General features: G+C 41.8%; 1 protein-coding gene across 1 annotated transcript in view; it reads left to right on the forward strand.

The window, feature by feature from the left end:
- The window catches only part of NBAS (NBAS subunit of NRZ tethering complex), a 1,303,215-nt gene that overhangs the window by 56,728 nt on the left and 1,221,276 nt on the right, over positions 1 to 25,211 (forward strand). Inside the window, exon 9 of the mRNA XM_082252487.1 lies at positions 396 to 494. Coding sequence (XP_082108613.1) covers positions 396 to 494 — 99 coding nt within the window. The remainder of the gene's footprint in view (positions 1 to 395; positions 495 to 25,211) is intronic.

Below are 25,211 nucleotides of genomic sequence, written 5' to 3' on the forward strand. Positions count from 1 at the left end.
CCCTTTTCAATGCACTTTACAAAATAAGGGGATAATGGTACAGCTACAATTCCACAATTGCTTTTGAGAGCATACTTGCACATCATGGCACACTTACCTTCTAGAGTTCTGTTGTCCTGCAGTGCGACATCACTGCTGCTTCTGTCATATTTAGCCGGTCTTCTTCCTGGTTTGGCATCTTTTATGTCTGCAATTGGGCGGCCACTGATGATGTTACTCCTGAGCGTGTGCACAGAAGTTACATTGTCCCATTGCTGAATTCCTGACATCTTACACATGGGCAAAGCACAGGTTCTCTCCTTAAAGTTTAATTTACTTGCTGCTATTGTTTTTTGGATTTCTCTTGAGATGTTTTTATTTCCCGAAGACTAGGAATGTTTCTTTTCTTTTTTTAGTGTTGGTGCCAATCAAAATTATCAAGAAAACTATAGCTTCAACTTTGGATATCATTATTCTCAGGGTATCTCCTCTGTGATTTACCACCCCGGGCACAGGTGAGTTGTGACAGCTAATTTCCTTTTTATTGGGGGTAAACAAAGCCATTAGTATCATGTGCTTTTGTCTTTTATGCAGTAGGTGCTCAAGAGTATAAAGAGTAAATTTGGGAAATATAAACCTCCTCCTAAAGATATTGCCATGGCGATCCCATGCTTTTAGTATATATTGAGCCACTGGTAACAGTGGAATGACCAGCAGTTCCCATTTGACATGTATGCCAATGCCACAGAAAACAGTATGGCAACCAGGTAATCTGTATTTCAGGGATGTGGTTAACAGTGGCATCCTCTGTATTTCTCTCATGACAGGTTTCCTTTAAATGTGTATTGGCTTGTGTAATCTCGGCAGTGAAGCAATAAAAACATTTTGTTGTAGGGGGAAAGGTTAGATCCTTTGTCACCCTCAGTGGTGGTCAGTTTACTTGGTTTGGACCCTCAAGTGCTGCATGAACATCAGCAAAGCGCCACAAATAATTTTCAGTAAAAGCTGTAAAAGTTGTCAGCTGTAAAATTTGTAGACTAGGGACCGGCTTAAAGCGTCCACTTTTTTTTTTCCATTAAACAAAGTCTTTATTGAAAAAAAATGAAACACATTTACAAGGAACAAGAGCGCTTGTAGAAGAACACAACTTAAAGTAACAGTTTAGCTTCTGAATACAGTCAAGTACATATAAAGAAATAATGCCGTCAGGGCTTAGTGCAACTGCAGGGCAATGACAAAAAGGCTAAGGAAGACAATTCCGATGTCAGTGGGACACGAGCAGCCCCAACGATATGCCACAATTAGTCATGAGTACCGGCGTACCTGAGTGACATTGTCAGTAGCATCTCACATCTCACAAGAAAGAAAACAAGTCAAGGATTAGAACTAGATGCACGTCTCCGGAGCCGCGTAACTCCACTTTTGTTGACAAAAAAACATTCCCCTCTGGGTGATCTCTGTACATTACAGGGATTTAAACAAACTTTGTTGCAGATTCCTAACTTTTGTTATTCTGAAGAAATCATTGTTTGTTCCTCTGTGCCTCGGTGCTGAGTGGGTCAAATGGGAGTGGTTTCATAATTATCTATCAGCTGTGCAGCTGTAGGAATCTAGTGAGGGAAGCTGCTGGGCCTGCATCCCTTTAGACGTGTTCCTATGGGAGTATATCACCAAAATGACATTTTTGTTGCAGGGGATGCCAGAAATCTGTCTTGTATCTTAGGCAGATTTCTGGGAAAATTGGTGAGCCAATCGCGCAAATAGGAAATTATGTTTCTGGGGTGTGGTCAGTATACATTCTGTGTACAGAACAACTCCAGGTAGCCATATTGCATTGGTTTTGTAGAAAATGACAACAGCTGCAGATTGAAAAGGAATGGTAATTTTTAAAAACATAAAATTGCAATACGATTTGCGTCACAATTGTATATGCTATATTGTTTTTTCGTTATTTCCTATTTTTTTTCCCCACAAAAGTGGAGTTACCCTTTAAAGTGGTTGTAAACCCCACACTTAAAATATAAACAAAGCATATCCCCCAATAGTGTGTACTTGTCTCAATTAAGAGCACTCGGTTTCATTTCTGTCTGCTGCCTCCTTCCTCTGCTAAAAGCATGAGTCACTTCTGATAAGTTTTCCTGACATCAAGAGAAAAAAGGTGACGGGGGAGGGACCTCCAGCACATGAACTCAGCTCTGTTCCTGTGTGTGTGTGGGGTTGGGGTGGTGTCTTTTCCCTCCCCTCCAATTAGTTCTCATAGCTTTCCTCACTAAGCAGAGTGTAACTTCAGCTCCCCACCCCCTTTTTTTGAACTCTCAGACAAGCTTTAAAAATTCAGTACTTTGAATGGATGTAGAGAATAAAAGACTGCAGATAGAAAGGTACATCTAATGTTGGAGGATTTGTTTCATCTCTCTGTATCACCTGAACCACTTCACTGGGTATATATAAGGGTTTTTTTTAAATTAGAAACAAAGCTTTATTGAGTACAGTATTGTACAAAATACAATATACTACTGTAAAGCACATTGTATACATGGATATGCCACTCAATAAACAATGGTGACAACCATTTACACACAAGGCAACATTGATACGGGTCATACAAAACAGAGGAAACCATGTAAACAAAGCTCTTGGTCAGGGTAAAAGATTATACAATATGCTATGCCTTGTCTGGAGAACCATGTCTCAAGCAGTCCCAACAACCAATAACTTCATATCCTCTGACAACGGCCCAAGAGGGGGTACTCGATATCAGGGACATGAGGTATACACTGCAGATTTATGAAACACAGGTCGATGCTAAGTGTAATCACCTATCCCATATTTTATTATATTTGCCGGACAACCCATATTGACATAGATCATTTTTTTTATATGGTAAGGTGTTATTTCAACATTCCAGGCAGCTAGAGTAGGAGATACGGCATGGATAAAACCCCAAGCTATGACTATTCTAGCTCCAAACAATGTTTCCTGTATAAATTTAAGAGTGTGCTTATCTACATCAATATCAGAAAATAGGCCCAATGGGCATTGTTTAGGGTCCAGTGTCACCGGTGAGCCCATCTGATTGTGAAGGAACTGAACGACTTGCGCCCAGAACCCACGGATGCGAGGACATTGCCAGAGGAGGTGCCCAAAGGTGCCAGTAGAAATCAAACATTTAGGATAGGGATCCTCAAACTACGGCCCTCCAGCTGTTGTGGGACTACACATCCCATGAGGCATTGTAAAACTCTGAGATTGACAGACATGACTAGGCATGATGGGAATTGTAGTCCCTGAACATCTGGAGGGCCATAGTTTGAAGACCCCCTGATTTAGGACATGAGGAGCTTTCAGAAGGATAAAATTTGACCAACCTCTCCAGGGTTAAATATGCTCGATGAATAATATAGACTTGTGTGAGTCTCTTGGACATTTTGGGAGACACTAATTTACATGTTTCTAGTACCTCACTCTATTCTTCATCATCCAACTCTCAAACCTCATCTACCCATTTAGTCTTAATAGAGTATGCAATTTGGGATGCAGCTAGAGTAATTATGTCATAAAAATAGATATGTTTGCGAGGTTTGTTGCTTCTTATTACATCTAGAACATCCAGGGAGAGTAATACAGGGTAGTTACCTGCGAATTGTGTATAAAATGCATGTCGCACTTGGAAATAGCATATGGTTCGGGAGAGTAAACTCTATTTTTATTTGGTCGAACATTTTAATTTTGCCATTATTGAGGACCTGAGATAGTAAGAAAGTATCTAGACATCCAGGTTGTGGGATCCGGAATCTGGTGGAGTTCTGGTAAAAAAAAAATGTTGTACCATAACGGCATGTTGCTATGAAACATATGGCAGTTTATTTTGGATGTAACCAGATCCCATATCCGCTTATGCTGGTACAGGAGGCTAGTGCGAGCTCTTCTCTATGTTGCTTAGTGATGCAGATAGTAGTGCTGATGTCACGACACATTGAATGCAGGGTGCTGTGGTGATGTGCTGTATGCACAGTTAGAGGAATCAGCTAAGCTTCCTGTACCATTATAAAGATGCAAGAAACTGGTGTGAGTGGCGTGCTCCACATTAACAAAGCTTCAAAGTCTCTACTTGCACCTCCCGCTGCAGTTTCTATTTCACAGTGAAACGGAAACTGGAGCAGGGTCTGCACTTAGTTAACAAAGGGATTGCTGCAGTTTTCAATATAGAGAACTGCCACAGATCCCCGCCAGATCGGTTGTAGCAATATAGAGAACTGCCACATATCCCCGCCAGATCGGTTGTGGCTATCAGGATGTTAACTGTCATCAGCTTACTTATCTCTCTGTCCGTGCAGTGATTACCCTGCATAAGCAGAGCCCGTAGAGTTACCAGCTTTCCTTCTCCCTTCTGTTCTCAGCTAGAGAGAAAGGTCGGGGCAAGCAGAGGGATCTGGAGCATCCAGCTGGACTTATTTATGTGCTGTGTTCATGCAGAACACAAAGCAGATCCCTCTTTTTGTTAATTAGGAGCAGGATCTGCCCTGTGTACTCAACTTACAAGAGTGGTACAAGCGTAAAGCTTGCGCTGCTTTGCCAATTCCTCCCTTGCATTTCCTCTGTTTTCCGGCATGGCTTAACCCAGAAGACTGAGGACATCTTGTTGAAAAAGAGGCGATATGATAGACAGCCTAGAGTTGCTTTAATGCTTTGCCACTCTGTCAAAAAAAAAAAAAAAAATTTTCATCCTGGAGTAGAGCTTTAAATATTTTACAGTAAGGTTTCATATATTGGTGCAGTGGATTACGCTTTTACTTCATAGTTTTCTGTAAAGACTTCTCCTTTTTATTTTGGGTTCTGCGTGTGGAAATATTTAATCATCGCAAATAGCCTTCTGCTCAGCACAGAGGTTTAGGAACCACTGAAGCAATAGCACCATTAATCTTAATAGAGACTCTTGTGGCTGCCACTTTCTCAGGATCTGTGTTAAAGAAAGCACTTTTGTTTTTCCCTCAACTGTGTGCTGCCATCATGAATTTTACCTCCGTCCTCAGAGAGGGGCCTTGTGTTTTCTTTTTTTTTCACCTTAACTTCATATGGCAGCTCCATTCCAGCTGACATGTGATCTCATCCATCCTGATAACAGCCTCTTAAATTATACATCTGCTGTAGTAATGTGATGGCTTTTCTTGAGAAAACAACCTAAAAGGTTCTCGCTGCAATATTGGGGGTAGAGTAAGATGTCGCTCAGGTATATGATGGTTTGTTGTCACGTCTGCCTGTCAGCTTTACAGTCTAGTCATATTTAGAATCCAGCACCTGCTCACCCATAGCGCTCCCAAACCAAGAACATAACAAGGTTTGTCTGTCATAGCTTTTGCACATGTTCATTTATGTGGTTTAGCGCAACACTTTTATTGTATATCTTCAGGACAGCATTGGTTCCTCTTAGGTATTATCTATGGTGTTTTCAGAGAACACACGCTGAATAATTATATTGTATTAGTATTGTTTACCTTAAAGTAGAACTACAGGAAAAAAGGAAATCTGTTATGCAATCTGTCGCTAGCATTAGCACAGCAGTCTTTGTTCTTTTGCGTCCCCCTGTAACATAATTCTGTTACCTGTTGTTCCTGACAATAGACTTTTTATAATTTTCAAACTCTGTTGGCTCTACAATGAAATCACTGCAGCATTGTCACCATGTGGACAGTTTTAAATGGACTGTACCAACTTCAGTATCAACCTGTTATACCACTTCATTATCAGGCCATTTTTCAGTTTTCAGCACTGTGATTGTTTGACTGACAATTACCCAGACTTACAACACTGTACCCAAATAAATGTTATGTTATTTTCGAGACAGTAGCGCTTTTTTTTTTTTTTTTTAATAACCGGGGGTTTATTTATTACTATATAAAGCAAAAGATGACTGCAAGTGTTGAAAATAAATTGCCAGTACAGTACAAAAACACCCATAATTATCCCTTTTCGGAAAGTAGACACCCCAAGGTGCCTCACCCTTCCATGTGATCCTTGCTGCAAAGGCCAGTTATAGGTTGGGGTGGTTGCCGTTTGTTTGTAGTGTTGTGATTTTTTTTATTTTTTTTCCCCATTTTGTAGACATGAAAAAAAAATCTGCTTTTGAGGTTAAACATGGAGTTTGGAATTAGTGCATAGGATACATTAAAAGTACCATACACATAGTAAAGGGGTTAATGTACAGGTCACATACTGTGGGATGGTGGATAATGTACAGAAGTCAGAAGAGAGAGGCGCCTTTGAGTGCAGATTTAAAATGTAATGATTGGAAAAACAATAGTAACTCACATTAGGTAAGTATAAGCTGACATATCAAGGTAGTGGTGAATCATAGGATCCCAGGTGAGTATCAGTTCCTTCAGCTGGCGTCTTGCGGCTGACTGTAGGACCTGATCTGCCTCACAGTGTCACAGCCTCACAGTGTCCCCATCTAAGTTCCGAATGAATGGTGGAAGGATCTTTAGAACGAGGCTTGGGACACGATGGCTCCAGCGGCATGGGATTGCGACGTCACCAAATGTAACGTGTTTTAGAGAGGGTGTTACGGCAGCCGCGCTCCTTTCTCAAAACATAAACGCACTACTAAGCCTTATTTAATAATAAATAAGAGGTCTACTGATGTAAGTCTTAGTGACAATAGGGGTATTGGGGCTGTACATGGATGTATTCCTATCAGCCATCTAGACTCCTAAGCCTGCAGCATGAGGGACTAATATATAGCTCACTACAGAAAATGGATCTTGCGATACAAGAGATGGAGGATAAAAGGGTTGAATGCTATCCACAACCTTGATTATTAGCAGCTGTGAAGTAATGAGTAATCGTTTTTGTATGGTTCCTCTTCCTCTGTTGTAAGATGGCAGGATCTCCAATGTAAACATGACGTCGTATACATTGGTCATTGCTGTGACGCCTCAACGACCACATGCTACAGATGCAATCAGATTGACTCTGTACACAGTCTGTAACCTAAGCCTTCCAATGCCGTCCCGGTTCACAGCCATTATTGAGTGCAGCGGCTGCCTGATCGTGCTTTACCCAGTGCCGTTTATACACTGCACTGGGTAAAAAACTGCCCACTGCTTCACTGTTGGCAAAGCATACCCCGGTAGAAAGGCGGTAGAATAAGCAAGAAATTGAAAACCTTAAAAACCATGTAACACTTGGAATAAAAGGTTAAAATCCTATGAACAAAAGCTAAACATTGTAAGGCCCCCCCCCCCCCGTCAGTATAAGGCCCCTTTCACACCTGTCAGTTCAGTTTTCTGCTCAGCGGGGTATCGATCCGCCGATCCCTGCTGAGTAGGCGGATGACAGCTCTGTCTCCTCTGTGTGCAGAGACGGAGGTGCTAGTTCCTCTCTGTCCTCTTTGGGGAGATCGGATGAGAACGGACCACCTGTCCGTTCTCATCTGATCCGATCCGCCAGATGGATGGAAAATAGGGTTTCCATCCATCTGGATTTGACGGACAGGATCGGATCAGATGTCAGCGGACATGTTTCCACTGACATCCGTTGCCCCATAGAGATGCATGGGGCATCCGTTCAGATCCGCCTGTCAGTTTTTCAGGCAGATCTGAACGGCCCACATGTGTGAAAGGGGCCTAATAGTTTGTCCCAGCTGTCACTTTTGCTGGTCTGTGTGTCCTGCTTGTACAGGTGGAAGAAAATATGAATAAAGGTATGTTGACTAAAAAAAGGAATTCCTATATTTAATAAAATTATTACAGATATTAACCCTATAAAGTTACCAGAATACAAGATTGTTCACTATGGAGTTACTGTCTAGTCTTGTACATTTGTACACTCTTCTCTCCTGCACTGAAACTGCTTACTCTTTCACTGCACACTAGAAGCTGCAGCAAGTCAGCTATAGCTCACTTCATCCTGCCTAGAGGATGTCCAGCATCATCTAGTCCTTTCCTTCCCAGGCTTTTTGTCTCTGATCTGCTTCTTATCAGTCACTAGATTTCAGCTCTTTCAGTCAAGGAGTTTCAAAATCACATGTGGACTTTACCTAAGGTCATTTGCATGCAAATGCAGTCTGGTTTGGAATGGCCATTTCTCCAGACTGATATTCACTCATTAAGGTATTTTTATATTTGTATAATCCTTCCCATGAGCCAGCCGACTGCTTGTATCAGGACTGAGGGCTCTTGAGGAGTTTTGAGGAAAGGTGCTGTAGCGTTTGCAGGAAGCGATGTATGGCACCCTGCTTGCCCCTCCTACCAGCCATGGTCGGCCTGCATTGCATAGAGAAGAACAGAGACATCACATCGACGATATAACAGTTTTTTTTACAGAGACCCAGGTATGTATTGAATATACCAATAAATGGGGAAAGGTTTTATTTTAAAAATGTCATTAGCATGTTGACATGGGGGGTGTGAAGTGGGGAAGTGGGAACCAGGGAAGGTGAAAGAAGCAAAATAAGCTTCAGCTTTAAGTTTGAAGCTGTGCTTTAATTAAAAAAACCTGCAATATCTTCCCTATAATAAGAAATATCTTCAAAGGCATCATTGTGGAGACCCACTCTTCCCTGGCCTGGGCAGTGTGCACAACCTGTGTGCAAGCAGGACTCTAGCTATAAAGATGGATGTGGTAACATTCCCTTGAGAAACCATACAAGTATCTGTTACACATGGAGAGTGTGCCTTTTTTTTAACTGTTTAATTATGTTTCACAGTTTGTTGTGGATGTTTTACTGAGGAATTTAAATGTTCATCAATACTGAAACAAACACTGCTATATAAGGCCTCATGCACACTGGACGTTATAAAAACGCCAGTAGCTTTGTAGAGAGTTTTTCAGCATTTTTTTAGCATTGTTTGGCGGTTTCAGCTAAAAATCACCTCTCTGCTATTTTAGTAACTCCGACTTTCCCACAATGCAATGCTTGCCAGAACTGCATCGCATGGGTGTTCACAGCTATGTGATAAGATTTAGGTGCAGGGAAAAAAGGGTCCTACAACATCTTGGTGCAAATATGGACCCTCTTTTCTTCCCATCAAAATTGCATCGCATGGGTGGGAACACCCATGCGATGTGATTCTTTCAAGCTCACTGCATTTTACAATCTGTTTCGGGATGTCGTTCATGGAACATTAGGCCCTCGTTCACATCGGGCAGATTTGACACGTCAAATCGCATGCCAAATTTACAGCCTAATGCCGGAAACGTCACTGTCCGAATTGGTGCAACTGTGACTTTGCGTTGCACCAATTCCCAAAAGTAGTTTCTGCACTACTTTTGGTGACTTCAGGGCGATTGCAATTGACATCTGTGCATGAACCCAGTGCAGATATCTGTCAAATTGCCCCCAAAGTCGCACTGACATGCGAGTTTGAAATTGTGTGCGTTCAGCTGAATAACACCCCCCAGAAATGTGTGAACCGGCTCCTTTGAGAGTCGGTCACAATCTCCTGTCATGCGAAATGAATGCGGGTAAACCCACATCCAATTCGCATAAGTTTGAACCCAGCCTCTGGGGGACAATCAAAAGATTATCCAACACATTTTGGGGGTCCAAAAACCACCCCTGATGAAGGTAGTGGTTTTTGGAATTCCGAAAGGAATTGGCTACTCTTTTGATTTGTTCTCCTGATTGATATTGGAATAAAGTCTTATTCAAACCTTTTAGCAGTAGTATGGCACTTCGGTTTCTTTTCTTTTTTACAACCAGAAAAAAAGAGGAGGAAAAACCAGGAGTAACAGAGCCAGGGATAAACCCAGTTGAGGTTTTAGAGCCGGTTCACACTGGGGCGACCTGTCAGGCGACCTGGTCGCCTGACAGGTCGCCGTAGGTCGCCTGCCATAGAGAAGCTGGGGACCCGTTCTAAAAGGAGCGACACGAGTCGCTCCGACTTGGAAAAAGGGTCCGGAGCTTCTTTGGGGCGACCAGGAGCGACCTGCATTGACTTCAATTATATGAAGTCCGTGCCGGCCGCTCCGAGGTCGCGGTGCGAGCTGCGCACCGCGACTTCACAGGTCGCCCGTCAAAGTTAGCTCGCCCCAGTGTGAACGGGGTCTAAATCTCATCCTTTTTCTAAAATGAAAACAAGTTAATTTAAAGATACATTTTATGGTATCGATTGCTACAGCTCAAAAAGTCAATTTACAGATAGGTAGACGGTGATGGCTTTCCTATTAGAAAGCCCAGTCATTTTTGCAAACTAAGTCCTTAGACATTCTCTGTCATTTTTTTTTTTTTTCTTCAAAAGAAAGATTTTATACAACAATGGTAGAAAAGCTCAGTTTACAAACTTGTAATCTTTAAAAACGAAATAATGGGAAGCTATTGCCGTTTCCATTTCATATACCGGTATGTATATATATATATATATATATATATATATATATATATATAAAAATCCAAAAAGTTGTGGTGAGGAATGTCTTTTTTCCTCTTATTTATTATTTTTTTTTAGTAGCTCTTTTATTGCTTTTCAAACAGCAGCCCTTGTTTCTGTCCCCTCAGATCATTGTAAGGGTTATTGTAGTGCTTAGGAGACCATTATTCCTGGTTACGCCCCTGGGATCTTCATTATTACCTTGAGTCTTAACCAGATAAGTTGTGTTATCTGAGGAAGTAATGTCCTGCGTTGCCTCAGCTTAGGAAAAAAAAAAATCGCCAATTACCATATGAAATTCATGAGCTTTAAATATTTAAAAGTGCACTTATCATCCATCAGACGCTTTTACAGCCACGTCCCATAAAATGGAGTTTTTATTTTATTTTTTTATTCCCTCTCAGAGATTTCAGGATTTCTTTGTTGTTGCAGTAGAATGAATTTCTATGAAATAGTGCTTGGTAATAAACTTGACCGCACTAAAATTGCTCTTCAGATTAAACATATTTTTTTCTATTGCTTTTCTCTGCTGAAAAGCATTTTTATAAAACTGTAGCAAGGCTGCATAGATAATCCCATTGTTATCTTGGTATATGCATAAAAGCGGGCTTATAAAAGATGGAGGAAATAAGTGAATGTTCCCATAGCAACCTGTTATAAAAGATGGAGGAAACAAGTGAATGTTCCCATAGCAACCTGTTATAAAAGATGGAGGAAACAAGTGAACATTCCCATAGCAACCTATAAAAAAAGATGGAGGAAATAAGTGAACATCCCTATAGCAACCTGCTATAAAAGATGGAAGAAACAAGTGAACATTCCCATAGCAATTTATAAAAAAGATGGAGGAAATAAGTGAACATCCCTATAGCAACCTGCTATAAAAGATGGAGGAAATACGTGAAAGTCCCTATAGCAACCTGCTATAAAAGATGGAGGAAATAAGTAAAAGTCCCTATAGCAACCTGCTATAAAAGATGGAGGAAATACGTGAAAGTCCCTATAGCAACCTGCTATAAAAGATGGAGGAAATACGTGAAAGTCCCTATAGCAACCTGCTATAAAAGATGGAGGAAATAAGTAAAAGTCCCTATAGCAACCTGCTATAAAAGATGGAGGAAATACGTGAAAGTCCCTATAGCAACCTGCTATAAAAGATGGAAGAAACAAGTGAACATTCCCATAGCAACTTATAAAAAGATGGAGGAAATAAGTGAACATCCCTATAGCAACCTGTTATAAAAGATGGAGGAAATTAGTGAACGCGCCCATGGGAAGAGGGGTTTATTAAACCAGACCTGTTGATTTGCTCTTAATGGACAAACTGCAACTTTGCTTTAAATCCCCATTTGAAGCCATAGGAATATATGTAATCAAGTAGACATTGCACTTTGAAGTTTTTATTGAGTTTATCATAAGACAAGCACAAATAGGCAACAAGCTTGTTGTTATGAAGTTAAAGACCATGTTCGCATTTGGAGAAAACAAAACTGATGTTACATTATAATCCTTAATAACTGAAAGTATCCTTCGATAAACAATCTGGCAGGAGCAGATCCAATAAAATCATTAATAATTAGATCTGCATCAAATCCGGGTATAGGAGGTAAGGGGAGGGAGGTAAGAAGAGAAAGAGCAAATGAGAAAAAAACAAATGAGATAGACATGAAAGAGAAGGAGACGTGAAACAAACTGAGGACAGTGGGTGAGTTTATAAAGCTCAGCATGGTTGTGTTGTGTCTGGGGCCTGGTGGAACAAACACATTGCTACAGTGAATGTGGATTTTGTTCTGTAAAGACTATTCATTCCAAAATCGAATGGTAAAAGCAAACAAAATCTTTTGAATGACATTCGAATGTTCATTCAGAAAAAGCAGTGCATTATTTATGAATGCAAAGTGTTGAGTTATTGGGAGGTGCAGATAAACATCTTTATCTCCCTTCCTCAAAGATGGGGCATATCTCATTGGAGAGAACTTTTTCCTCCATACCCTTACTGTCCCTAGCCCACCCCTTTAACTTGAATTGGATTTTAACATTTTAGCACATGGAGGCTCAGCATCACATGTGGGTGTTACCAAGGACAGTTTGCATGCAAGTAAAATCCATCTGGGACCACCTACTCCTCCAGACTGATATCTACCTATCGAGGTGTTTTGATATTTGCAGAGCTCTTACCAAGAGCCAGCCCACTTCTTGTATCAGGGTGTACTGAGGCAGGGTGCTGTGATAGAGAGAAAAAGAATTTGGCTGTACACCACTGCTGGTCCAACGGTATTTATTAGAACTGTACAAGTATCTACCACCAGTACACAGGACACACAGACATTGTGCTTCCTCAAAACCACCAGAGTGCTGTGATATCTTCAAGAGGCTATATACAGCATCCTGCTGGCTCTTCTCACCAGCCGTAATTTTCCTGCATAGATAAACATGTAGACCTAGTGATGATGTCACTGGGTCAAAAACAAGGAAGGTAATCAAAATGGAAAGGTTTTTTTACCCACTTGGGCAACCAGCGACGGTAGCTTCTCTGCCTTTTGGCTAAGAATAAGTGTAGTGTAGTATCTGTTCTTAGTGTCCAGTAGGGGTGCTATGCCATAATTTCGGCCTTTTTGTAGGAATGGCTTTCTGTATAGTATACCTGCTTGTATGATGGGGGCTCGTACCAGCTGGGACAGATAATGGGGCGCCCACAGGCAGTAATTTCCCTGGGAAAACTGAATGGGCCCAGTTTGTCCTGGTTTGTGTGGATCTACCTTGTCTGGCCATGGGCTTGGAAGGCAGAGGCTCTGTGGTGTCTGTGCCCCTTGGGAGTGGTCGCCCCAGGGATGCCCTTGGTAGTACTTGGATGTAGGACCCCACTGTGTGAACAGGCACAGTCGCAGCACTAAAAACTTTTTCTGCACTGCACCTCTATGGACTAGGCCTTTACGCTATGTCTGGGGCTTTTTTTTTTTTGCTACCGGGCCTCAGAGCCTAGCCAGTGCACATTGCACGGCCACTTTTATTTATTTTTCTCCTCGTTTTTTGTCACGTTTCACTTTTGTTTGTGTTTTTCACTGGATGGAAGATGAAGTCTAGGGGTAGGATGTGTGGCCATTATGTTCCTTCCTTACCTGAATCTGGGTTGTCTCTCTACGGGAAAGCCCCTCGATCCAATACTCAGTGATCGGCTTTGGCGGGCTATGAGAAGAGGTGTCTGCCAGGTCTTTTTGGCTAGGTGAATCAAGTTCATAAACCTTGTTCCTGTCAGCAACCTTGCTCCCCCCCCCCCCCTTCTCCCTCAGCTATTTGTGGCTTCATTGGGCTGTCCTGTCCTACCAGGACACCCGATCGGCCAGCCGGTGTGACCCCAAATCTCTCCATAAAGAGTGCCTGTCATATGCCTATTGCTGTCACAAGGGATGTTTACATTCCTTGTGACAGAAATAAAAGTGATAAAAAAAATGTTAAAAAATTTAAAGCGAGTGTAAAAATAATATTTAAAAAAAAAAAAAAAAGTTAACTTTTTTTTAAAAATGCCTCTGTCCCCTCGTGCTCACGCACAAAGGCAAATGCATGCACTGGTCCCGCATGCACGCAAACAGCAATCGTCTCAGACGTGATGTATCCCCGCTAGTGTCAGATCATGAGTAGCAATTCTAACACTGGACCTCCTATGGACATCTTAAGTGGTAATCCTGTAAAGGCTTTAAAGCATCTCCTATGGATAATAAAATTTACGTAGTTTGTCCCCATTGCACAGTTGTCGACAATTTTGGCATCTATTTACTAAGCGTAACATCTTTTATATTTTGCCAAAAAAATTAGGTTATGTTTTTTTTACATTCAAATTCAAAAAAGTATATTTTTCCCATAATAAATTGTGTTTGAAAAACCGCTGTGCAAATACATAAAAAATTGCTACACCCACCAATTTATTCTCCAGTGCCTCTGCTTTAAAAAATATATACTGTATGTTTGGGGGTTCTAAGAAATTTTCTAGCAAAAAATACTGATTGTTCCGTGTAAACAAAACGTGCCAGAAAAGGCCTGGAGCAACATTGGTAAAAATGTCATAACCATGTTGATGAGGGGGGGGGGGGGGGGGAGATTAAACTTAAGCTTTGAAGTTTAATTAAAAATGTAATTTAAATTCCATAGTTTAAGTGGAACTCCAACCTCAACTTTTTTTATTTTTAGCTTTTTGATAGTCTAGGGTTGGATCCGCATTCAGGCTTTTATGATCTATATCTCCAATAAGAGATTACCCAGACAGATACCGCTGTTCTCACTAGCTTCATAGTGGATTCGGTAAACAAATATAAGGGTGTTAAACATGAGAACAGTGAAACAGGAAGCTCAGCTCCCAGCAATACTCAGGGTATCTCTAGGACAGGACGTGAAGAGATCTTGGCACAGTAGGACTACTTGACAGTGAAAAAGAGATTTGGGGGGAATTGCTAATTAGTTTTGCAATGTTTCCTTACCTGAACAGCAGAGTTGTTGCATTTCTCAAATCTAGACACATGGTGGCGCACTTTCTTTATTATGACACCAAGCAGCTCTGGCAAAGCGAATTGCAGCTGATTGATTTCCAGCCCGCTTCAAGAGGTTGCAGTTTCCGTGTTGATAAATTGCTAAAGCAGCTTTTCAACCTGATAGATACCTGTGATGATATTCACCTTGAAGTGCCTGCGATGACATAAACCGGGGAAGAAAGTACAAGTAATACCTTATGTCATCTGGACAAATGGAACGTTACTGTTTAGTTTTCAGTTTGCAATTCATAGCAAGCGGGTTTTATATTGTGAACAGAACCATTTTGTTGCTTCTAAATAGACTCCTGGGAACAGCAGCCAGGTGATCTCTTGGAGTCAGGGGAAAGGGATTATAGAATCACTGCTGGATTACGTGAAACGGCAAATCATAGGAGTGTGACATTGGTGCACTTAGTGGCGTTATCCACCTGGAAAGCAGCAAGTAATCCATGATGAGTAATTGTTTCCGCCATTGATCTGGTGGGATAGATCTAAATCACATGTGGCCTGATTACAGGGAGGCCTTCGACAGCTTCATGCTGGTTCTTTAATGGCTCATTGATGTGAAACCCAACACGCTTCCATTGCCTTCATTTATAGTTCATTGAACATTTCATTAAAGGGACAATGCATTATTAAATGCTTGGAAGAAGTATAGCTAGGCTCACATGATTGTATTGGTCTCAGGGTGAAATCCCATCAGAGGCTTGTAAATTACAGGCACGTATGTTTATTACATGGACTGCTTTACAGCTATTTATGTTCATTACATCAAGCCGTACCAATGACCTGAGCACTGGACAACATAGCCTGTTTGGCTATTTATATTTAGATATTGCAATTGATATTTAGATATTGCAATTGATAAGGTTCTAATAGTTATATAGTAGCGGTAGGCAACCTCAGCACTCCAGCTGCACTGAAACTACAAATCCCATCATGCCTCTGGGAGTCTTCCCTGTGCTTGTCAGTCTTTCAGTGGCTCATGGGACTTGTAGTTCCACAACAGCTGGAGTGCCAGGGTTACTTGTGTCTGCTCTAAGCCATTCAGTTAAAATGATCCCATTATTTTCCAACTGCTTGACTGCCATCTGTACTTTGGGATATTAACGTGGAGCAAATAGAACAGATAACATAGATAAATGTACTGAAACAACAAGCATTTTTTAAAGGGAAGATCAGTAATGGCAGGCCTATTACTTACTTGGTGCAAGCTTCCCTTTAAAGGAAAAGAAATGTGAACACACATTTAGAGCCATCATAGTAGTGTTTTACTGTAATTTACATGTAACTTTGGCTGTTTTAAATGCTTCTAATACCATGTTTTTGCTACAGTATTAAAGTGGTGGTAAAGGCTAACTCTTTCTGTCTTTAAAAAGGTCCCTCACTCCTCTTACTATCTATCCTGCATACCCTGTATAATAATATTAAAAAAATTAAATAAAAAAATAATAATTTATTTTTCATTTACTCTGGTCACGTGATTCAGCAGCTCTGGCCCCTCTGTGTAAAGAAGTGCTTGACAATGGCTGTGAATTCCTGGAGCCGTGACATTACCAATATGGCACTTTTTCACTGCAAGTGCCGAGTGGAGCCGAGCCGGTACTTGCAGTGGAAAAGTGCCATATTGGTAATGTCACGGCTCCAGGAATTCACAGCCATTGTCAAGTACCAGCTCGGCTCCACTCGGCACTGCTTGGCCCAGTTCGGCTCAGTTTGCTTTTCCGCTGCGTGGTACGAGTCGGCACCTTTCAGCACTGTATAGGCTCTACACGGCTCGGTTTGCTTTTCCACGGTTGTAGTACTTAGTAGTAAGTGGGTGGGATTACAACGATTCTCTGACCAATCAGTGGCTAGTAGTGACAAACAATCAATGCTGCATGCAAAGGATTGTGGGATATGGGATCGGCCCGCTTGGAACACCAACCGAGGTGGTACTGTTTAAGCGAGCCGTACCGACGCCGTACCATGTAGTGGAAAAACGCCGCTGTACCAAACCGTACTGAAACGTTCTAACCCGTACCATGCAGTACCATGCAGTGGAAAATCACCAAACCGATCCGTACCATGCAGTGGGAAAGCGCCAATAGACTCCCATGTCCTTTCCCATCCCTTCTCAGTGCTCCCTTTTCTCCTCTGCAGCAGCCGCCCACCGACCCTGGGGAGTTAGGGCTGCAGGATCATATGACTAGACTGGTTTAAAAATGGTTCACAGATTTTTTTTTTTGTAATGCAGGATCGGTAGGAGGGACCCAGTGTAACTGTGTATAAAAATATCTATACCTGAAGATCTTCTATAAAAAGTAAACTGTAGTTTTGAAGGGTCCATTCACATCATTTGTGTTGGGTTGCTCAGTCCCAATACAAACACAAGGCAATTTTGCCTTTTTTCCTGTGGTGGCAGTGGTGTGGGATCGCAAAAGGTATCACAAACCACTGCACCCTAACGCCGCTGTGGTGAATAGAACTTAAAGCAGATGTAAACCCCACTTGCTCACTTGTACTTAAAGGTAAGCTTCTAATAAAACATACCTGTAGATACAAGGAATGTCTCCTAAACGTGCACCATTTAGTAGATATTCACTATTTCTGCAGCTGGTGACGTCACAGGCTCATGCGCATCGACATACTGACCCTTCAGAGCTCTGTGCCATGGCTGTAACTCCCGTGCGTATGCGTGGGATCTATGTCATTGGGACTCAGCCATTCAAACAGCCAGAGCCCGCTAACCCAGGACGACGACAAGATGAAGATAGAAGCCCTGTCAGTTGTGACAGCGTGCCGCTGGAGGGCTTCGTTTTAAGGGAAGTCTTTCATTATGTACTACTATGCGATACATATTGTACTAGCACAATATGCTCTAAACCTGCATGGGGAACATTTTTTTTTTTTTTTTTTTTTTTTTTAACCACTTGCCTACCGGGCACTTTCACCCCCTTCCCATCCAGGCCAATTTTCAGCTTTCAGCGCTCTCACACTTTGAATGACAATTGCGTGGTCATGCTACACTGTACCCATATGAAATTTTTATCATTTTTTTCACACAAATAGAGATTTCTTTTGGTGGTATTTAATCATCTCTGGATTTTTTATTTCTTACAAAAAAAAAGAAAAAAGACAGAAAATTTTGAAAAAAAAAAAAAAAAGTTTTTCTTATTTTCTGCGAGTAAATTTTGAAAATAAATAAATTTTTCTCCTTCACTGATGTGCGCTGATGAGGCGGCACTGATGGGCACTGATAGGCTGCACTGATGGGCACTGATGAGGTGGCACTGATGAGGAGGTACTAATATGCCGCACTGATGAGCACTGAGAGGTGGCACTGCTGGGCACTGAGAGGTGGCACTGCTGGGCACTGAGAGGTGGCACTGCTGGGCGGCACTGATGAGCACTGATGGGCGGCACTGATGAGCAGCACCATCAGTGCCCACAGTGCTGCCAGTCAGTGCTCATCAGTGCCTAGATGAGCAGGCACTGATGGGCACTGACTGGCAGCACTATGGGCACTGATGGGGGCACTGATGGAGGGCACTGTGGGCACTGGTGGGCACATTTTATTTTATTTACCTTTGTTGTAATCAGGGCACTGGTGATCCGTGCCCTGATTACATTTTTCTTTGTCCCCGAACAGCTGATTGGCTCTCTCCTTCCTCACACTGCAGTCTCTGTGAGAGGAAGGAGCGCTGGCGATGAGAGATGATCTCATATGTTTACATATGAGATCATCTCTCATTGCATGGGCCGATCACGTGGTAAATGGCCGCTGTGATTGGCCATTTACCACGATCTGTGATTGGCTGTGTCCAAGGGACACGGCCCACACAGATTTTCTTTGATGCGCGCTCGCGGGAACGCGCGGGGAGCCTGTCTCTGGGAGGCCGTATAAAGACGGCCTCCCGGAAATGTGAGTCCGCGCTGTAGCCGTACTTCGGCTATAGCGCGGATATGAAGAAGTTAAAGAGCCTGTTACTGTGCGCTTTAACCACTTGCCGACTGCCTAACGCCGATCTACGTCGGCAGTCAGCCCCTCACAGGCAAAGTGACGTAGGGCTACGTCACTAGCTTGTGAGGGTCTAGGGAGCGAGCGCGCGCCCCCGGAGGCGCGCTCCCGCTCCCGCGTGGTCACGGACCCGATGTCCGCCGGTCACTCGGCGATCGGCGGGGGAGAGGGAGAATGTCAGGCAGCTTGTGTAAACAAGCCACCTGTCATTCTCCTCGCTGTAAAGACACTGATCACACGGATCTAGTATGTAGATCCGTTGATCAGTGTCCTTACAGCTCAAGCCACAGCCAATCACAGTAGAAAGCACGCCCCTAGGGATACACACAGCCCCTCCCTTCCAAATAAAGTTAACCCCTTCACAACCAGTGTATTTTTACAGTAACAGTGCATATGTATAGCATTGATTACTGTAGAAATGTCACTGGTAACCCCAAAAGTGTCACAAATGTCAGTCAAGGGTCCGATCTGTCCGCCCCAATGTCGCAGTACCACAAAAAAAATCGCAGATCGCCGCCATTACGCGTTAAAAAAAAAAACAACAAAAATGACAAAAATCTTTCCCTTTGTTAGTAAACGCGATAACTTTTGCGCAAACCAATCAAAATACGCTTTTTGCGTTTTTTTTTTACCAAACATATGTAGCATAAAACAAATTGGCCGAAAATTTTAAAAAATTTTGATTTTTACTTTTTTTGGGGGGGGAATTTCATATAAAAAAATGTGAAAAATATTGTTATTTTTGCAAAATTGACGCTCTTTTTTTGTTTATAGCGCGTGATCAAAAAATCGCACAGGTGATCAAATACTGCCAAAAGAAAGCTCTGTTTGTGGGAAAAAAAGGACGTCAAATTCGTTTAGGTACAGCATCGCACGACCGCGCAATTGTCCGTAAAAGTCACGCAGTGCCGAATCGCAAAATACCCCCTGGTCAGGAAGGGGGTAAAATCTTCCGGGGCTTAAGTGGTTAACGGACAATTGCACGTGCGACGCTGTACCCAAATTAAATTGATCTCCTTTTTTCCCCCCCACAAATAGAGCTTTCTTTTGGTGGTATTTGATCACCTGTGTGATTTTTAATTTTTGAAAAAAGAGCGAATATTTTGAAAAAAAATATATATTTTTCACATTCTGATATAGAACATTCCCCCCCCCCCAAAAAAAAATTGCAAATCAAATTTTTTTAACATTTTTGGCCAATTTGTTTTCTGCTACATATTTTTTGGTTAAAAAAAATCACAATAAGTGTATTTTGATTGGTTTGCGCAAAAGTTATCGCGTTTACTAACTACGGGAAAGATTTGTCTTTTTTTACTAGTAATGGCGGCGATCTGCGATTTTTTTTTTTTTTTTTTAGCGGGACTGCGACATTGTGGCGGCCAGATCGGACTGACATTTTTGACACTTTTTGGGGGACCATTGAGATTACTACAGTAATCAGTGCTAAAAATATGCATTGTTTCTGTAATAATGACACTGGCAGGGAAGGGGTTAAATGTATGCCTCATGCTTACTGACGTGTGTGGGGGGAGTCAGTTGTGTGACACAGACACAGATCCCAGGTTCAGCTATGCTGAATCTTGTGATCTGTCCCCGCCTGTCACAGAGGAGATCCACCTGCTTTGTTTACACAAGCAGGTGGATTTTCCTCAGTCTTTCCCTGATGATCGGGGAAGAGAGGCAGTCATCACCGCCTCTCCTCCCCTGCCCCGACTCCCGCTGTCTAAACCGCCTCTCCTCCTCTGGTCTAGTCTCCTGTTTAAACATAGCGGGAACGAGCCTCCGGCGTGCGCCGCCGAGAGAGGGAGGTATCTGGCGATGTAGGTCTACGTCGCCAGACCCAGCCGAGCCGTAGCCGCAACAGGAGCGGTTGGCAAGTGGTTAATGTTGTTTATGCGTACTCCGTAACTATGAGATTTGTTTTTTGTATTCTGCAAAAAACCTGTTTGATCCTGCTGTTCTCTATCTCCACCTTCTGTTCATGTATCCATTCAGCTAGGGATTTTGAAACTGTGGTGGCAACTCTGCACATGCTCAGTTTTCAGTGAGATTCTATGCTGAGCATTTCCTCCCTAACACATCTTAAGCAGCCCATGTGACTATAGAGTCACACATGTGGGCGTATGCACAGTGATAGATGACAGCCCACTCCCTTCCTCCCTCCTCTATGCCCACTAACCAGCTAAACACAATAGGGGTGGTATTCCAAAGGCGTTTTTTTTTTTTTTTTTTTTTACCAGTAGAGGACTAGAAGCTTCTACTGCTTGTGTTTCCCAGCAGACAGGCTGGGAAAGAGCTGGGTCATGTGACTGCTGTATATCGATTAGGAAAAGGGTACTTCATTTTTTTAATTAAAATAGTGCCACCATCTACATACAGAAATAGAAGGGACAATGTAAATTAAACAGTGTGTGTTTAGTATCACTGAGTATGCAGCTTCTTTATCTTCTAATCCTTTCCTGTGCTTCAATTTAAGCCGGTGCCATAACTGCTGCTCCAGGTTTTCTGTTTCAGGGTTGCTCCTTTTTTTCTGCACCACCCTATGGTGTCACCCTTGCATGCAGGGACTAGAGCTGTGTGTTTCTACACTGTGTACATCAATAGAAACACACAGCCACTTAACCTAGAATGGAAAGACATGCACCTGCACCCTGCTACTATATAGGGAACTTTTTAAAATAGAAGCAGTACCTTGAAAATATGTGTTTGCCATAAATTCCTCCTAAAAAATAAATAAATAATGCAGTACCTGGCACGTGGGTGTGCCTTGGCACTACTGTTCTTTAACCTCATAGGTGTATATCTGTAATGTGATTTAATCTAAGGCAGAATTTGTTTAATAAGCCGGATGTTCCAAGCAGTTTTCTCCTTTTTAGCCATCTCGATTTCCACATGCATTAAACTTGAGTTGTTGTCCAGCAGCTGAATATATGACGGTGTCATTACTTGTCGGTGCATGCTAGGACTTGTAGTTCCTCAGTAGCTGTACAGGTATGTAGATAAGGCTTGAGAAGACTGTACTTGTGTTTTATAGGGGAAAGAACAGACAGATGTTGCTTTTAGTGTGGCAGCAAAAACATGTCATTAAGAGGAACAGCAGCTGGTGCTATCCTACAAACATCAGCTTAATTCATCCTTGCCTTTTCAATTATGTATACTGAACATGGGAAAAAAATGAAAATAGAAATGACTCTTCTGAAGCCATAATCTGCATGTCAGGGGACAAGAGGCAAGTAAGGGAGGCAGTCTTGTATACAATGTCTGTTTAATGAAAGGAGAGAGTTCTCATAGTGTAGTATTTAGGGTTTATTTAAAACTCAGAGTATAAAATTACACTTAAAGAGTGTCCAACAAGATCACGCTTTGGAAAGTATAAGGGCTCTTCCAGGTTTGCCTCAGCTCGGCGTGCGTTCCATGGTTGGCGGAAGTGACTTAATTGGTTAGGGAACTGGAAATTCCGTATTTGTTTTGAACTTGCTACAAATCTAAACCATATATCTTGAGCATATAAGACTTTTCCTTCAGTGAAAATGGAATAATCAGGAGAGAAAGGTGAAAAATTAATCAACTTTTAAAGTTTTCCATGCTCGCCTAACAGGCCTTTTAATCACCTCCAGGCCAATTCTGACATTTCCCTCATACATGTAAAAATCTGCATGATTTTGTGCTAGAAAACGAATAAGAACCCACAAATATTATATATTTTTTTAAGCAGAGGCCCTGGAGAATAAAATGGTGGTTGTTGCAGTTTATGTCACACGATATTTACACAATCATTTATCAAACAGATTTTCTGGGTAAAATACAATGTAAAGAAGTTTTTGTAAAAATAAATCATCTGTTTGTAAAATATAAAAGATGTTATGCCGATTATATGGATACCTAACATATCACGCTTTAAAATTGCATACGCCTGTGGAATAGTGACAAACTACGGTACCTAAAAAATCTCCATACATCAGGCTTTTAAAGCCTTTACAGTTCAACAGTTGTGTGTTACACAGGAGCTCTGGCACTAGTAATATTGCTTCCACCCTGACGTTTGCAATGAGACCTCACATGCGTGGTGCAATCGCTGTTTACATTTGCATGCGGGGCCTATGTGTGCATTGAATAACATTCCTTGTGATAGCATGGGAAGTGACAGGTCCTCTTTATGGAGAGATCTGGGGGTCTCTTAGAACCCACATCTCTCCTCTGGCCTCGAAAGTATCCAATCAAACTGAGATGGGTTTGATCAGATGCTTTACAAGCCAGTAATAGCTTGTAAGCAAACCGAAAGTGACAAAATCCTTGTCTCTTCTGGTTTCTGATGTCACAGAGGGGGAGAAATAATAGACATTCCTCTCACTCTGTGCAGTTCACCTGGTCGTATTGGGGTCCCCAGTAGGACTGGAAAGCCCGGTAAAGGTGGGGAGAGGGGGAAACCCCCTTCCACTGCTTGTCATAGTGATCACTTATATATGAAAGCCCATCGCCTGCTGTAAAAAAATGATACCACGATGATGACTGCAGCCATGCTTCTGATATCACCACTTCTGTTCGGGGACGTGTATATACAGCGGGTAAAATAAGTAGTGAACACGTCGGCCATTGTTCTAGGTAAATATATTTCTGAAAGTGCTTTTGACATGAAATTTTCACTACATGACGGCAACAACCCATACAATCCATACATACAAAGAAACCAAAATGAATAGGTTCAGAAATGAATTTGTGTAATAAAATGCAATGACACAGGGAAAATGAATCGAACACACTGATATTTATTTATTACTCCATACAAAATCTTTCCTTGGTAATGACCGCTTCAAGATGCCTCCTGTATGCATGCATTGCTCAGGTGTGATTTTGTCCCATTTTTCCACACAGTCTTCAAATCTTGAGGGTTCCGTGGGCCTCTTCTATGAACTCTGATCTTTAGTGCTTTCCATAGATTTTCTGTTGGATTCAAGTCAGGTGATTGGCTGGGCCATTCTAGCGGTTTTATTTTCTTCCTTTGAAACCAATTGAGAGTTACCTTGGTTTTGTGCTTGGGATCATTACCTTGCTGAAATGTTTCATCTTTCTGGCAGCGGATTTTTATCAAGAATGTCTTGATACATTTTCCATTTTTCCATTGATCCTTCCTTCAGTGATATAAAGTTTGCCAGTACTGTATGCCGAAAAACAGACCCACACCATGATGTTCCCACCTCCAAACTTCTCTGTTGGTATGGTATTTTTGGAGTTATGTGAAGTTCCATTTGACCTCCAAGCATAGTGTGTATTATGGCATCAAAAGAGTTAAGCTTTGGCTTGTCTAAATGTTGTGCAGCAAACTTTAAATGAGCTTCAGCGTGCTTTTTCTTCAGAAATGGATACGTGTGCATACAGGTCGTGGTGGTTGAGTGCATTACTTATTGTTTTTGTGAAACAATTGACCCTGCCAATTCCAGGTCTTTCTGAAGCTCTCCTCAAGTGGTCCTTGGCTCTTGGACAACTCTTCTGATAATTCGTTTCACTCCTCTGTCAGAAATCTTGCGAGGAGCACCTGTTTGTGGCCAGTTTATGGGGAAGTTATGTTTTTTCTACTTCCAGAAAATGAACCCAACAGTGCTCACTGGAACATTCAGAAGTTTAGAAATTCTTCTGTAACCAATTCCATCAGCATGTTTTGTAACAATAAGGTTGTGAAGGTCTTGAGAGAGCTCTTTGCTTTTACCAATCATCAGATATTTTTTGTGGGGCACCTTGGTAATAAGACACCTTTTTATAGGCCATCATTTTGAGACTGAACCAGTTGATATTAACTTGCACTGATAAAGGGCAGTATTGCTTTCGAATTACTGATAGATTTCAGTTGATGTCTTGGCTTTTTGTGCCTTGAAGCACCTTCCTTTCTTCATGTGTTCAATACTTTTTCCCTGTGTCATTGCATTTTATTACACAGAACATAGTTTCTTAACTTATTTGTTTTGGTTTCTTTGTATGTATGGATTGCATGGGTTGTTACCGACGTGGTGAAAATGTAACGTCAGTAGCCCCTTAGAAATCTATTTACCTAGAAAAATGGTGACGTGTTCAATACTTATTTTACCTGCTGTATGAGCATGGCTGACGGAATGTGGTTAATGGAAGTCTATAGCGAAGGAAGCGTGTAGGCTGTGATTTCTGCCCTATGTAAAATACTATTTGTTTGTCTATTACATTCCTATACACTTAAGCCCCGTACACACGATCAGATTATCGAACGATCTGTCGTCCGTTTTTTGTGGCATGCTAGTCTGATGTGGAAAGTGAAGAGGTTATTTTCATACGAAAATTCCCGTACAACAGAATTTTACTTCAGAAGTGATG

Source organism: Pelophylax lessonae (genome assembly GCF_965119305.1).
Source record: "Pelophylax lessonae genome assembly, chromosome: 3".
NCBI lineage: Eukaryota > Metazoa > Chordata > Amphibia > Anura > Ranidae > Pelophylax > Pelophylax lessonae.